The 14,343-nt window shown below is 38.9% G+C and overlaps 1 protein-coding gene across 1 annotated transcript in view; it reads right to left on the bottom strand.

Annotated features, from left to right (window-relative positions):
* Positions 1 to 14,343, bottom strand: part of LOC138359443 (gamma-aminobutyric acid receptor subunit beta-like) — a 51,117-nt gene that overhangs the window by 18,767 nt on the left and 18,007 nt on the right. The window contains 1 exon segment of the mRNA XM_069318585.1: positions 5,768 to 5,835. Coding sequence (XP_069174686.1) covers positions 5,768 to 5,835 — 68 coding nt within the window.

Genomic DNA, 14,343 nt, shown 5'->3' with positions numbered 1-14,343 from the left:
AACCACACTGATTCGTGGACGTACTGACCTCCAGCAATAACCCCCCAATGTAGGTGTTTGAGGTTTGGTTTTAATAATACAGCCCATTAATTATTTTTATGATCATACTTTCTAGTCATATCCATAGTCACTGGTTTCTCTAGAATTTTATCTAATGATCTGAAATTCTCAGTTTCCTTCTTTACTTTAAAAGCGGGTGGTCCTTCGTAATTTAATTTACTACTTTAATTATTAATTAGTCAGAATCAAACCCAAATATCCCACAATGAGCTATGTTCGTCCATGTTGCAGCTGTGCCCCATACTACTGAGCTATGTACGTCCTAGCTGAAGCTGGGCCCCACACTAGTCAGCTATGAACGTCTAAGCTAAAGCTGCGCTCCACACTAGTCAGCTATGTACGTCTAAGCTGAAGCTGTGCCTCACACTTCTCAGCTATGTACGTCTTAGCTGAAGCTGTACCTCACACTAGTCAGCTATGTACGTCTTAGCTGAAGCTGCGCCCCACAGTACTCAGCTATGTACATTTATGCTGAATCTGTGCCTCACAGTACTCAACTATGTACGCTTAAGCTGAAGCTGTGCTCCACAGTACTCAGCTATGTACGTTTAAGGTGAAGCTGTGCCTCACAGTACTCAGCTATGTACGTTTAAGCTGAAGCTGTGCCTCACAGTACTCAGCTATGTACGTTTAAGCTGAAGCTGTGCCTCACAGTACTCAGCTATGTACGTCTTAGCTGAAGCTGTCCCAACCAATCGTTACTGTTCGATAAATATTCGAATATTATTACTTGTGAGTCGTGTGTAAACGTTTATAATTCATAAACAGAGGGTTTGGCGGCTGGATTAATGAGCATTTGGCCATACAACCTGTCTCCTAAAAATAACGTCGATTTTAGCCGTTTGCCCGTATAGCCGAATTTGGACGTTATTTGAAAATGAAAAAAAAAATGAAAATAAATTTGGTATTTTTTTTTTCAACAACAGTAAGTTAAGGGTCCTCTGATAGGTCAGGTGGGCAGGAAATTCTCATAAAGTTTCAAAACGTTATGAAAAACGTGAATTGAAAGTCATCTATTCTAACCTTACAGCGTCGGCCGGACGACTCAAACAGAAAACGGAACAGTACGTCACTTTTGTGAGTCGATTTCATTTCAAATTACGTCCAAATTTGGCCATAGCGCGCATACGAGCCAAAAGTGACGTTATTTTTAAGAGGACGGGTTGCATGGTAAACCTTAACCTATTAGTCTAATCAACGTTCATAATGTTGATTCATCATCGATTACGATGATTCAATGTCGATAGCTTTCACTGAATGTTACTCGATGATCTGTTGTCTTCTGGGAGTGAGAAATGGGAGGAGAGATAGAGATAATAATTTACATCTTAAATGACAAAATTAATATACTATTTTGCTTAATCGGTGTAATTCAGTTAATCTTATTATGAGGTGCGGCTTGTATTCACTGCCAAACATAGCAAAAGATCGTACACGAGACGAGAGGTCTAAACTGTAGATTGAAGGGCATATATAGTTTATGCGGTTATAATATATTACAAATAATTTATATTTTTCATTTTACGAATTTGAAATGCAACCATGCAAGGCAAGAATGAATTCATGAGAAATGTAAGTAAAAAATATTTCTTCATTCATGAATATGGACAAGCAAATTTAGCATAAATAGTTGGGATGTGTTCTAATATATTAGATTAAATGAAATAGTTACAGAGATGTACAATAGGCCAGGAGGCCTAAAATCTTTTACAGTTTCACATTCGATAATATAATGTTCAAGTGGATGCCTTAAAAGTTTGTCACAAATTTTAAAAGCTGAATACTTGGTAGTGGCTCAGCCTCATTAACCTGCAAAATGTGTCTATAGCCAAGGCGCATTCGCACAATGAATACATCACATTGCCTGGTTCAGTTACTGTGCTGACCATACAAATGCCTATTTTGACAAAAAGTTGGCATAGCTTTTTATACTGCAGCTTTCAGGTCATTGTTCATTTCTTAGTTCTTCTAAATCTTAAGTAATCTCTTTAATTTGTATGTTTTAATAATTGCATTAGATGATTTGAAGTCATAGTCTGTGTTTTCTTTCATGAAATCCTCATTGGCAAATCGATCTGCAAAGTCATGCAAATTCATGCAAAATCATTATCATTTTCAAAAATCTCATTCCATTTAATGTTGCAACATTGTTCAAAAATGAACAAATGAATTGCATAAACATTTAATTAGATTTATGTACTGCACACGCGCAACCTGTTCTATCGGTGCTCAATTGAACAGAACCATCAGTATAAGCATGAAATTCAGTTGGTTTGAGATCATGAAGATGACTGATAATAGCTTCTAGTGTTATGCACCTCATAGTTTCGTTGTTATATAGGTTTGCTTTAAGCTGATGTGTGTATAATGTACAGAGACTGGCACATCTTTCTACGGGGAAATATAATGAACAATTTTATCAGGATTAAGAGACATATTCAATTTTGCAAGATAATTGGCACAACAAATGAGCCGCACACTGTAAGGAGTCTTTTTGTGGAGGATTGAGGGAACAGAGTTGCTTAAAATGCCTCTAAATATTTTTAATTTTGTTCACATTTTCGGTAAAGTTATAGTTCTATTGATGCCTTGTACTGTTCCTAACATGGGTTCCTAATTTGACTCTTATGTTCGTAAAAAAAACTCTCAAGGAATCTTAGTAAATTTTCGGCATTCTTGTTTTATTTATAACTGTCAGCAAGCTGAAGCAGTTTAGCACGTTCTTTAATAATAATAATAATAATAGGATCATTTGTGCATGAGGAAGAATGATTGTTTTTCCTTAATTTAACCCATGATAATAACCGGTAATGATTCTGAGAAGATCACCTAAAAGTGGTCAACTGATAAAAGAGTATACTCAGTGTACCACTTGTGTATGTCAGCCTTAAAGTTCGGTTTGAGATTGGAGTTTTATTCCTAGGTTGGGGATTGACCCTAATATTCACTACGATGTACTCACAATGTATTAAAAGGATCGCTTACTACTTCTGGAATGTACTGAACTGTAAAGTTGCTCTCTGCTAGACTGTACTAAGCGCATAATCCAACGTATCTCCCAACAAATAGGTTTGTTTGTCGGAATCATACATAGTAATATTATAAACAGATATTTAAAGATGGCTCTTCCATTATTGTTACATTGAACAACGTAAGAGCAATGTGTCGAACATTAAAGTCATCCATACATAGCAGAGCAGTGTTACTTGTAGGCTTTAGTATCAGGTCGGCTTTAAGTACAGCACATCGTGCATATGTGTTATTCAGTAGAAAATTGCTATTTGCAGTTTGTAATTTAAATTTTTGATAATGTGTACCATTACTTTTGTGATTGTTAATTAGTTTACAGTTTAATGCACTCTTAACATTTATATGTAAGCTTCCAAAGAAGCAATTTTGTAGAGGGAAGGATCATTGTCGTTCCAGACACTGATAATCAAATTGAAACGATCGCCATCCTTGTACAGTATATCCTTATTGCCCAGTAGACCACTTCCAAACTAAAAGCTCTTAGCTTGGGTCGTTTTTCCAGCTGGGAATGCCAGGCTCACGTAGTCAGCTCGGAAAGCAATAAGAGGCCTGAGTGGGCGTTCCCCGGGCTGTGTGAGTCTACCATAGCCCACGTCCGCATTCTTTACACGGATTCTCGCTTTGTTGTCAACACTGCCACTTATCTCCTCCCCATGAGCAGATTCTGCATGCCTATAATTTATCCTCGCTTTCTGTGAGTGTTGCAGCTGCTATTCACAGTTGCAGCTCCAAATATCTATTTGATTCTGTCTCATTGCTAGACTGCATAAGACTTGTAGCATGTTCCTCGATGTTGGATTCCTGTTGCTCTGCCTGGAGATCGTTTGGGTTATGAAGCACAACAGAAAGTAGGCTGGTATGCCATAACAAGAGGCCACAAGGAGCAGGGGACACGCCCGGGGGACCCTTTACTTGGATCAGCTACACTTCTGTCACCAAAACATTATCTTAGTCACAGAACCGATCTGCATCTATAAATTTCCATACTAGTCTGTTCACTGTTATTTTCCCCTTTAAAACATTCGTGTATATACACAACTGTCTACCATCAAAAGTGACTTGATATGGAACAGCTCTAAACACCAACAACTGCTCCTAATAATAGGCATGCCAATAATTACAGTTTAAAAATTATTAGTTAGAAACAGCTGTCGTAGTAATAATTGTGTCATTTAGAAAATGCCTTCTAAAGACTGCAATAGGTTCTATGTAGGTCCACCATCAACAGATTTTGAAATTTTGAATGTTGCACCATAAATATTTTTTTATGGTGGCCAATTATTTAATACTCTGCTTATTCAGTTGTCAGAAAATTCTTACTAAACTGATTGGGAAATTAAATGAAAGTTCCGAACGTTTTCGTGTTTCTCCACATTGTCAAGGAAATGCTGACAAATGACTAAGGAGTTTAGGATTATATACCCAACTACACCTGACTAGACAAAGATCCATAAGCTATAATATCGATTATTAAAGGAGGTGACATAAAGGTGAAATGATTAAGTGGATATTAACTGGGGGTATTCAAGAGATATTAACTGGACATTGCTTCATTCTTGGAATGTGCTACACATACACTTATTGTTTGCATAATTTTATACCTATCACAGATCTTATTAATTATAAAGTTATCTAATTTATGTAATCCTTGACTTACATTAATATTATCTAAGTCACTACTCTTTATAAATGCAGATTCAATAATATTTCTTTCAGTAACTAATTTACTCTCCACAATTTTGCATGAATTATGCCCAGTCAATTGAATGATTACATTCTCTTAAGTGAACAAAAAAATGCATGAGACTCTTGACCAGTTCTAATTCTATATTTATTCTTTAATTCTCTTGTCAAGATGTTTAGCTGTTTGGTCAACATTGAACTTATTACAATCTTTCATGGAATTTTATACACACATCCAGTGCAACTAACAACGGAATTTTTAATGAGAATTAAGTACACTCGTGGTAGGCTTGTCGGTTCCCACCAATGTACCTGTCTAATGAGTGCATTTGCTCCTAGTTTTTCGGGCTTTTTATATAAAATAGTTCGCAAAAAATTGTACCGTGAAATATTAATGCAGAACAGTACCTCCAGATTACTTGCTTTTACTGACGTTCAATGTCTTGTGACTTGTGTGTTGTGTGTAGGAATACGTGAGGTCCGACCCCCTCCTTGTTCTTTGTGTATTGAGCGTTACATTCACGTTATTTTGAGTTTCAATTTATATTATTATACACACATTTCACATATATACATATCATCGACTTTAGAATGGTCCAGGACGGACCGAAACGTCGTCGTCCCTTCATATTCTAGTGTGTGGTCCTGTCAACATATATACACATTTCTTCGTGTGATTTATAACTCCCCAAATTTAGTTCCTGATAATATGAAACTCAGTAGGATGAAAAATTAACTGTATAGCAACCGTCCTGTAGGTCGGAATACTTCATTAGTTAGTACACTTTATCCTCCGTTGATACTTAGTATAATAAAATTATAGCATGCATATGTTTACTCTTAAGAATGTATATGGTTGTTAAACCAACACAAACACACACACACACTCGTGCATACAAACACACACAAACACATACACACGGATATATAAGTAAATATATCTGTGTGTGTGTGTGTGCATATATGTATATATGTTAGTGAAAAAAAAACTTACCATATTTACTTCGGAAATGGAGTCGAAGGACGCGATGGTTATGTCCATTCCGATGTAACAAGGCTCGCCTGAAAATAATGAAAAGTGGACCGTTTTAATAGTAGTAATAAGTAGGTTAAACAGCAGCTTCTGCTGTGTTATCTATCGTAGGTTATGCAACCTGTTCTGACAAGCGTAATATTCTATAATATAATTTGACAACCATAATAACTTAGTCGAATTTTCTATACATATCCATACATGTACACATAAAATCCACAAAGAAACTCATAAGACTGCATTAATTAAAACTTCTAGGGGAGGGAATTCTGGGAATTCGGAGTCTGGGAATCACCAGATAGCGAATTCAAATCACTCCATGGTCTGAAAATGATATTCAATTATATATCATGCCATTGGGAATTCATTACGATCTAAGTGTGGCGTCAGAGTGTGAACGCCATTACCTTAGGCTCGAGTGGGGTCAGGTTGACTGTAAAACCCCTGGTTGGGGGTACGGTTCACGGCCTCCAGAACTTCCCATAAAAATTCAATAGCGTTCTGGGTTGGTCAACTTTTGGACCCCCGTGGCAGTTAAGGCAGGCGTCTGGGAATCACCCAGACTGATTCACCCCAAATCAGAGTGATTTTCGTTATTAAAATAAATTAAATTAGTTTATTTAAATTAATATAACTAAATTATATCAAGAATATATGAGGAACCTAGCGCTTTGAAATGTTTACATAATAAAATAGTTTTACCTCTGGCTTCGAACAAGAGGCAAGGGTTTAGAAACATTCTGAAGCTGTGGGATGATTGTCTGTTGTATGCTACTATGGGCAAAGTATGATTAGAAAGTTTATTGGAATTTTACTGAGATCACTGTATAATTCTTCATATTACTACAAAGAAATAATGTTTTGATTTTTTAAAGTTTTCTCTAACAGTGCCAGTGGCAATCGGCAGTGCCACGTGGCATGCTGTTCCTTATTTAATTCTGGCGACTCCGACCAGCCTATGTTCGTCTTGAACCCCAGACCACTTTCCCTGCCAAGTTAAGATAGGCCCAAGCGTTTACCATCCATTCTCCGACAAACAAACATTCCCTCTTATACTAGGAGGTACCCCAGCAGTGTTCGGAATAGTCTCTCCCAATCCCCAATCTACTCGACTTCTTCCCTCTTTCTACATCCTCCATCTTCCCTCCCCCTACCCTCTTTCCTGCTCTTTCCCACCCTCTTCCATGTCATGTCCTCGCATTTTCTCCCTTCTCCCTAACCTCCCCTTGTTCACTCCTCACCTCTTCTCCCCTCCAACTTCAAACTGACAAACATTCCCAACAAATATTTCTAATACACAAATACAACATTGAATAAACTGAGTAAGAAACTATTCAATTTTCTTCTAAGTTCCTCTCTTTCCACCTTTAGACATTCTTTCTATGTGCTGGTCTACAATGTATGCTTTCACATCCTTCTCCATTTCTTTATTAATTTAATTTTTCTTTTATTCACCAAATTAATTTCCATTTTCTTCCATCAAATTTTCTAAATATCATTTACAATCATAATTTGAACTCTTCAAACTGCTCTTAACTGCTATCAATATTACATTACTATATTTAAGAAAAAATATTAAAAAATTTCATCAGTGTCAACAATTATCTTGTAATTCCACTCACTGCCTCACCGTGCAGTCGGACTCCAGCTCTGCACCTCCAGCTTTCACATCTACAGCATATGTAAGCATGACTAGCATTCAGGGTAAGCATGCAGGTAGTAGCAGGGCTGGATCTCCCACGAGACGATTTGACACCCTCAACTCTCGATCCGTCCTCTCAACTATTACATCAAATTTTGTACGTTATGGTAATAACGATATAAATGCAGCCTACTATGAGAAGTAACTGTTCACAAATGTATACGTATTCTATGCATAGCACTCCATAGATTCGGTGCGCTGTATGCGTTCGTACGTTACTGGATAGGTTAGATGTTTTCCGTTGTTGCAAATCGAGAGAACCTGCTGAATCAGCACAACTTCACGATGACCGAAGTGGTTTGGCACCGTTCCTTCAGCTCCGTCCTTCTATCTTTTATCAAGCCACCATCTAGGTTATATCCACCGCTTTTGTCTGCTATAGGTAATGGCCTATTAAATATTTCTATAATTATAAACTTTATCTAGAATTTTGTATAAAATATAATCATATACTCGGTTAGCATCATCACCGTAACAGTACTGTTTCACATTCATGGCCAAGGGAGGATTTTCTCCACATCAGACAGTAGAGCAATATAATAACAGGTAAATATATCAAATTATTGATTTTGGTTGCGATGGGTGGTTATAGTGATTGTAGTGGTGTTAAAGGCAGTGTTGGTGATTGTAGTGGTGTGGAAGGCAGTGTTGGTGATGATAGTGGTGTCGAAGGCAGTGTTAATGATGATAGTGGTGTGGAAGGCAGTGTTAATGATGATAGTGGTGTCGAAGGCAGTGTTAGTGATTGTAGTGGTGGTGGCTACCATGGTGGTAGTGGTTGACGGTGAGCGGACCACAACAACACTCCCACCAGTCGTCAGCTGGCCAGAGAAAAGCTTGGCAGGAATCCAAAACTCATCGATCCCTCTCCCACGGTGAGAACTGCCTCCTAGTGGAATGAGCGAGCTGGGTAGACACACACACACACACACACATAGGGAAACACAGATACAGAGGCAGCGACAGAGACATATACACAGAAACAGACACAGAGGGAGCGGCACACAGTCACACACACACATACAAGACGACTTAAGTGGGTGATGGAAATGCAAATGAGTCGTAACAATGTAAGGAAATATTCGTACCCTGTATTGGTAGTCAACAAGTAGAATGGGCTGAAAAAACACGTGGAACCTCCCTCCATCCACAACTTCAGAGATAGATTCCATTAAGAATTCGAGAAATAGGGTATTTAAATTATAACAGAACAGGTACAACAAATCTGGTAGGCGGGGCATTTAATAGCTTGTTCTAGTTTCCCTGTAGACACTGATAGGTATGTACAGGCAGACACACACACACACACACACACACACACACACACACACACACACACACACACACACACACACACACACACACACACACACTCGTAATCCTTACGAGGACTCGTTACACACACTCGTAATCCTAGGGTCCAGGTTCAATCCCCGGTGATGGCGACTGATGCTCCTATTACCTAGCAGTGAATAGGTACCTCCGAGTTAGGCAGCTGTTTCGGGCTGCTTCCTGTGTGTGAGTGTGGGTGGGGGTGAATTAGTAACAGTTGATTGATTGACTGTTGAGAGGCGGGCCGAAAGAGCAGAACTTAACCTCCGCAAGCACAACATGGTGAATACAACTAGGTGAATACACACAGACACACCTTTGTGTGTGTGAGTGGGCTAGAAAGTACTATTTTCTACCTGAGAAAGGCAGTGGATTAGAAAGTACTCATGTGTACTCCTGGAGGGATAGTGGGTTATAAAGTACCAGTGTGTACCTGGGTAGAACAGTGAGTCGGAAGTACAGAGATATAACCTTGACATTTAAAGTATATAAAGGTCATCGGAAAGCTTACAATATCCTAAAGTACGCATTCATAAATAATTAATTTTTTTTAGACCACTAACAATATTGCTCTGAAAAATATTGCGTTTTCTTCGATAAACGATTGTCACAACAACATTGTTTCGGGGTCTGAACTTAAGTGAGGACTGAATAAAAAGGCAAAATAAACATAAATTGCCAAAGTCTACACTAAAGAAAATAGCCGATGACAGTTAATACAGTCTCACACTATCAACATCTTTCCCTACACACACTCTTCTCTCTGTCACTCCTCTCATTCCTAAAACAAACCCATTAATGTTTTCCCGACATCGATGTAACTATCTTGAATACAATATATCTCCATCAATCCTTCTCCATCCCCGCCCCATCTTCCCCATCCATTCCTTACCCTCCGTCCCATCCCAAATCCGTATCCTAACCCCCTTCCCAGTGGTAGTCGTAATGGCTTGGCGCTTTCCCCCTGATAGTTCCCTTCCCCCCCCCCTCCTTGCCTCCACCAGGCACTCAAACGCGCGCACACACTTTTTCTGCCTCTACCCTTCCTGTACAAACATGTCATCCCTATCTCTATCTACCTCCTTGTGGTGGAGACAGAGACGTCATGTCACACACACACACACACACACACACACACACACACACACACACACACACACACACACACACACACACACACACACACACACACTCCGTGTATCCACTCTCCACTGTAACCAAACGATTGTAAACAGAATACAAATCTGTTATCTGAACGTAAGTTTTAAAAGGGAATTTTAATTCTTTTTATTAATACACTAGGTACATCTGCATTTGTGCAGCTACCCTAGACTATATGAAGGGGGATTAGTGTGTCAAAAGCTAGCTACTTGGTGCTAAAAAATTACCATCACACAGGATGGTTAGTCATTCAGAGGCATGTGATAAGTAGTCTGCACTGGCAAATTTTGCCAGTGCAGGTAACTTCTTCAAGAACACGTGGGTGAATAAAGTAATTGCAAAGCTCCAGGTACCTCATGCCAACGGGTCTGAATGGTCTAATAACTGGGCATTCGGTGATGTAGTGTGGGAGATCATGCCGCAGTTCCTGCTCACAGAGTTTGCACAGAGTGCTCAGGATTGGGAGATCAGTCACCTGTAGCCACCTGCCACAGGTAACAGTAATCCAACCTGATCCTGGCAACCACTGTGTCGCACAGTCTGGTGGACGTTTTGTGCTGCCCATAAATATAGGTTTCTGATCTGAACAAATTATAGCTTTTTATACTGGTGCTTTCAGGTACTTGGGAGTCAGTAATTTCTTTCCTATCTGACTTGAGTGTTTGAAAATATATAGTTTTGACAGTAGAGATTGGGCTACCTAGATCTAATTCAACATCTCCCTTGTTACACGCTAATTTGACTGTAATGTCTGTCTCATTATGATGGGTTATATATATGTACTCACTTAGTTGTGATTCCGTGGGTTGAGCTCTGGCTCTTTGGTCCCGCGTCTCAATTGTCAATCAACTGGTGTACAGATTCCTGAGCCTACTGGGCGCTATCATATCTACATTTCAAACTGTGTATGGAGTCAGCCTCCACCCCATCACTGCCTAATGCATTCCACCTGTTGACTACTCTGACACCGAAAAAGTTCTTTCTAACGTCTGTGGCTCATTTGGGTACTCGGTTTCCACCTATATCCCCTTGTTCGCGTACCACCCGTGTTAAACAGTTTATCTTTATCTACCCTGTCACTTCCTCTGAGAATTTTGTAGGTAGTGATCGTGTCTCCCCTTACTCTTCTGTCTTCCAGTATCGCGAGGTGCATTTCCCGCAGCCTGTCCTCGTAACTCATCCCTCTTAGCTTTGAGACTTGCCTAGTCGCATTCCTCTGAACTTTTTCAAGCTTCGCGTTGTGCTTGACAAGGTACGGGCTCCATGCTGGGGCTGCATACTCCAGGATTGGTCTTACATATATGGTATACAAGGTTCTAAACGATTCCTTGTACAGGTTCCTAAAGGTGTTTGTTAAGGTATCCATACAAAGGGGATTCGAAACCCTTTACTCTGTGCAGCAATTAGGTCATTTATAATTGGTAGTATGAGGTTCTTGCTGTTGATTTTCCAGAAGTTTTCGATTGCTGTAAGAGCAGACTTTGAATCACAAAATATTATTCCTCTTCCATTGTTTTTTAATGTACTGGTAGCTAGTTGTAGTGCTGCTTGTTTGGAGGTCAGCCAGTTGTATGGAACATGCCAGGTGTTTTATGACGTAAGGTCAGGACATAGCAGGTGTTTTATGTCGTAAGGTCAGGATATGCCAGGTGTTTTATGACGTAAGGTTTGAACATGCCAGGTGTTTATGAGTCAGTGAGTCTGTTGGGTGTGTTTGTGAGTCTGTTGGTGTGTTTGTGAGTCTGTTGGTGTGTCTGTGAATCTGTTGGAAGGGTCCGTGAGTCTACTGGTGGATTCGTGAGTGTATTTGTGAGTCTGTTGTCAAGTCTGAGAGGCTGGTGGTGAGTCTGTTTAAGTCAAAAAGAATTAACGTGAGTTTTTGCCTTTATATATATATAAATATATTAAATGATGCATTTTTTGTTTTTAAGAGAAATGCTCTAATATTTGGTAAAGAAATATTTTGTACAATCTTGGGCTTAAAAGTATCGGTAAACGATTACTGACCAGCGAAGCCACATAATGTTTCCTTAATCGAAAGGCAATATCGGGCAGCTTACCAAAATAAGAAATTTGCGGTCATATCTTGTACACTGTGGGCTCTCAACCTGAGGGAAATTATTTCTTCTGAGGGTAGAGAATTGTTGGGTTTCATAGAGGGGAAAGATTTTAAGGGTGTTAGGAGGAAGAGGAACTGGGATCACAAAGAGTTTTATAATGTTAATGATCTTTCTACATACTGTTCTTGAGGTTATCTTGAAATGATTTTTGGGGCTTTTTAGTGTCCCCGCGGCCCGGTCCTCGACCAGGCCTCCACCCTCAGGAAGCAGCCCGTGACAGCTGACTAACACCCAGGTACCTATTTTACTGCTAGGTAATAGGGGCATAGGGTGAAAGAAACTCTGCACATTGTTTCTCGCCGGCGCCTGGGATCGAACCCAGGACCACAGGATCACAAGGTCAGCGGGCTGTCCGCTCGGCCGACCGGCTCCCTGTAATCCTACATATTGTACATGACCTACGTAACCCACTTTATTGTTCGTTACAGATTAAATTTAAGATAAAAGTGAACTGTTAAGTTTTTCTGTAGAAATATTCCATTCATATTTATATTTGAGTCTTTTATTCGCATATTTTGGAACTCATCATGTGTCAAAAAAGAGGATACGATGATTCATATATTGAATATGGATTCATATCTATCATCATCAATAGAGATGATGGGTTTCAATGTGATATTTGTAGCAAAGCATTGTCGTATGATTCTTCAAAACCAACGAAGTTGAAGCAACACTTGCAGAATGCTTATCCTCAGCATAATGACAGGACCTTTACTTGTTTGTCACGAGAATGATCTAAGAAAATTATGATGCTGGATTCAAAAGGAAATTCCAAGAAATGAATCACACGGTTACTGAAGCATCTTATGTTGTGGCTCTGGAGAAAGCAAAGCTGAAAAAAACACACATGCTGTTTGGGAAATTTTATCAAACGTTGCGTTCTTAAAATGTAACATCGCAGAGTTGTACTCTCTGTTGTACTCAGTTGTACTCTCACACAACATTGTTCAAATAATAATCAGTGACATGGCTATTGACATTAGGGATCGAGTTGCTCAGAAGATCAGGTCTGCAGCATTTGCCTTATTTTCAATTTAACTTGATGAATCGACTATTTAGGAAAAGATTTCTTCTCTATTTGAATATGACCATTTTTTTTGCGGGATAATGTTAGTGTATGCTGTATAGCTGGCAAAACATGAATTAAAAGGTAACGTTAAGGTTAAACCATACATTGTGTGATCCAACATCAGGCACTTGCTTCAAAACATTTGCAGCCCCACTAGGGAAGGCCTAAGATGAAATCATTTGAATGGTAAATTTCGTCGAAATAGAAGCTATCATCTCGCGACTTTTCCTGCAGTAATGCATTGACATGGATTCAGGACGTCATTTGTTTCTTTTCCACACAAATATTCGATGGTTTTCAAGACGAAATAGAACTGAATGAGTATATGAGGTTTAAGATGAGCTCAAATTATTTGTTGAAGGTCAAGGTAAAATGGAATGTATAATATAAGATGTAGCCTGTAGAGTGAAGATGAATGGTTTATGCACATTGCCCATTTTATTTATATTTTTGAACAGTTGATTAACCATAATATTCAGAAGCAAGGAAGGATTACAAACATAATATTCGTGAAAGCATTTCTTGAACGCTTTCACGAGCAAGCTGGAAAATGGGAAGATAAAGGTCAAGATAAAAAAAATGTGGCAATGTCTTAGAAACTGTCATCAGTTCTTGTTGCTGGTGATGATGACCAAGTTCTTCTAGAACTCAAAAAAAGAAGAAGAATTTTTGCACAATTTTACAGCACTGTAAAATAATTAATTCAGCTGATATTTTCCTAGATTCAGTGAAGGGGAGTTGGATTAAGTGCGAAATCCATTCAAATTACCAACTGAAAAAGTTTCTAATGATTGTCAAGGCGAATTTAATGAGCAGAAGACCGATTCGGGAGCAAGAGTTATGTTTGTCGAGAAACCAATCATAGAATATTTGCTTTTAATATGTGATTCCTCCCTAGATGTCGCAAAAAGTGTTATTCATGTATTGCTTCCGTTTATATCGACATATTTTTGCGAGTCCGACTTTTCAACTCAGTTGCCTCGTTTTCAGCTGAATCGAAGTAAATTTAAGGCTGAATATTACCTGCGTTATCCCCTTTTTAAATCATTTTTCCGCGAACCAATGAACTGCTGAAAAAAACAAAACTACAGGTTTCACATTAACTGTAAACGTCGTCTGTATAAACTTTATTACAATTCTCTGCCATTTTAAT

This window comes from Procambarus clarkii, chromosome 90 (genome assembly GCF_040958095.1).
Source record: "Procambarus clarkii isolate CNS0578487 chromosome 90, FALCON_Pclarkii_2.0, whole genome shotgun sequence".
In the NCBI taxonomy this organism is placed as follows: domain Eukaryota; kingdom Metazoa; phylum Arthropoda; class Malacostraca; order Decapoda; family Cambaridae; genus Procambarus; species Procambarus clarkii.
This window is presented reverse-complemented; position numbering and strand designations above follow the sequence as displayed.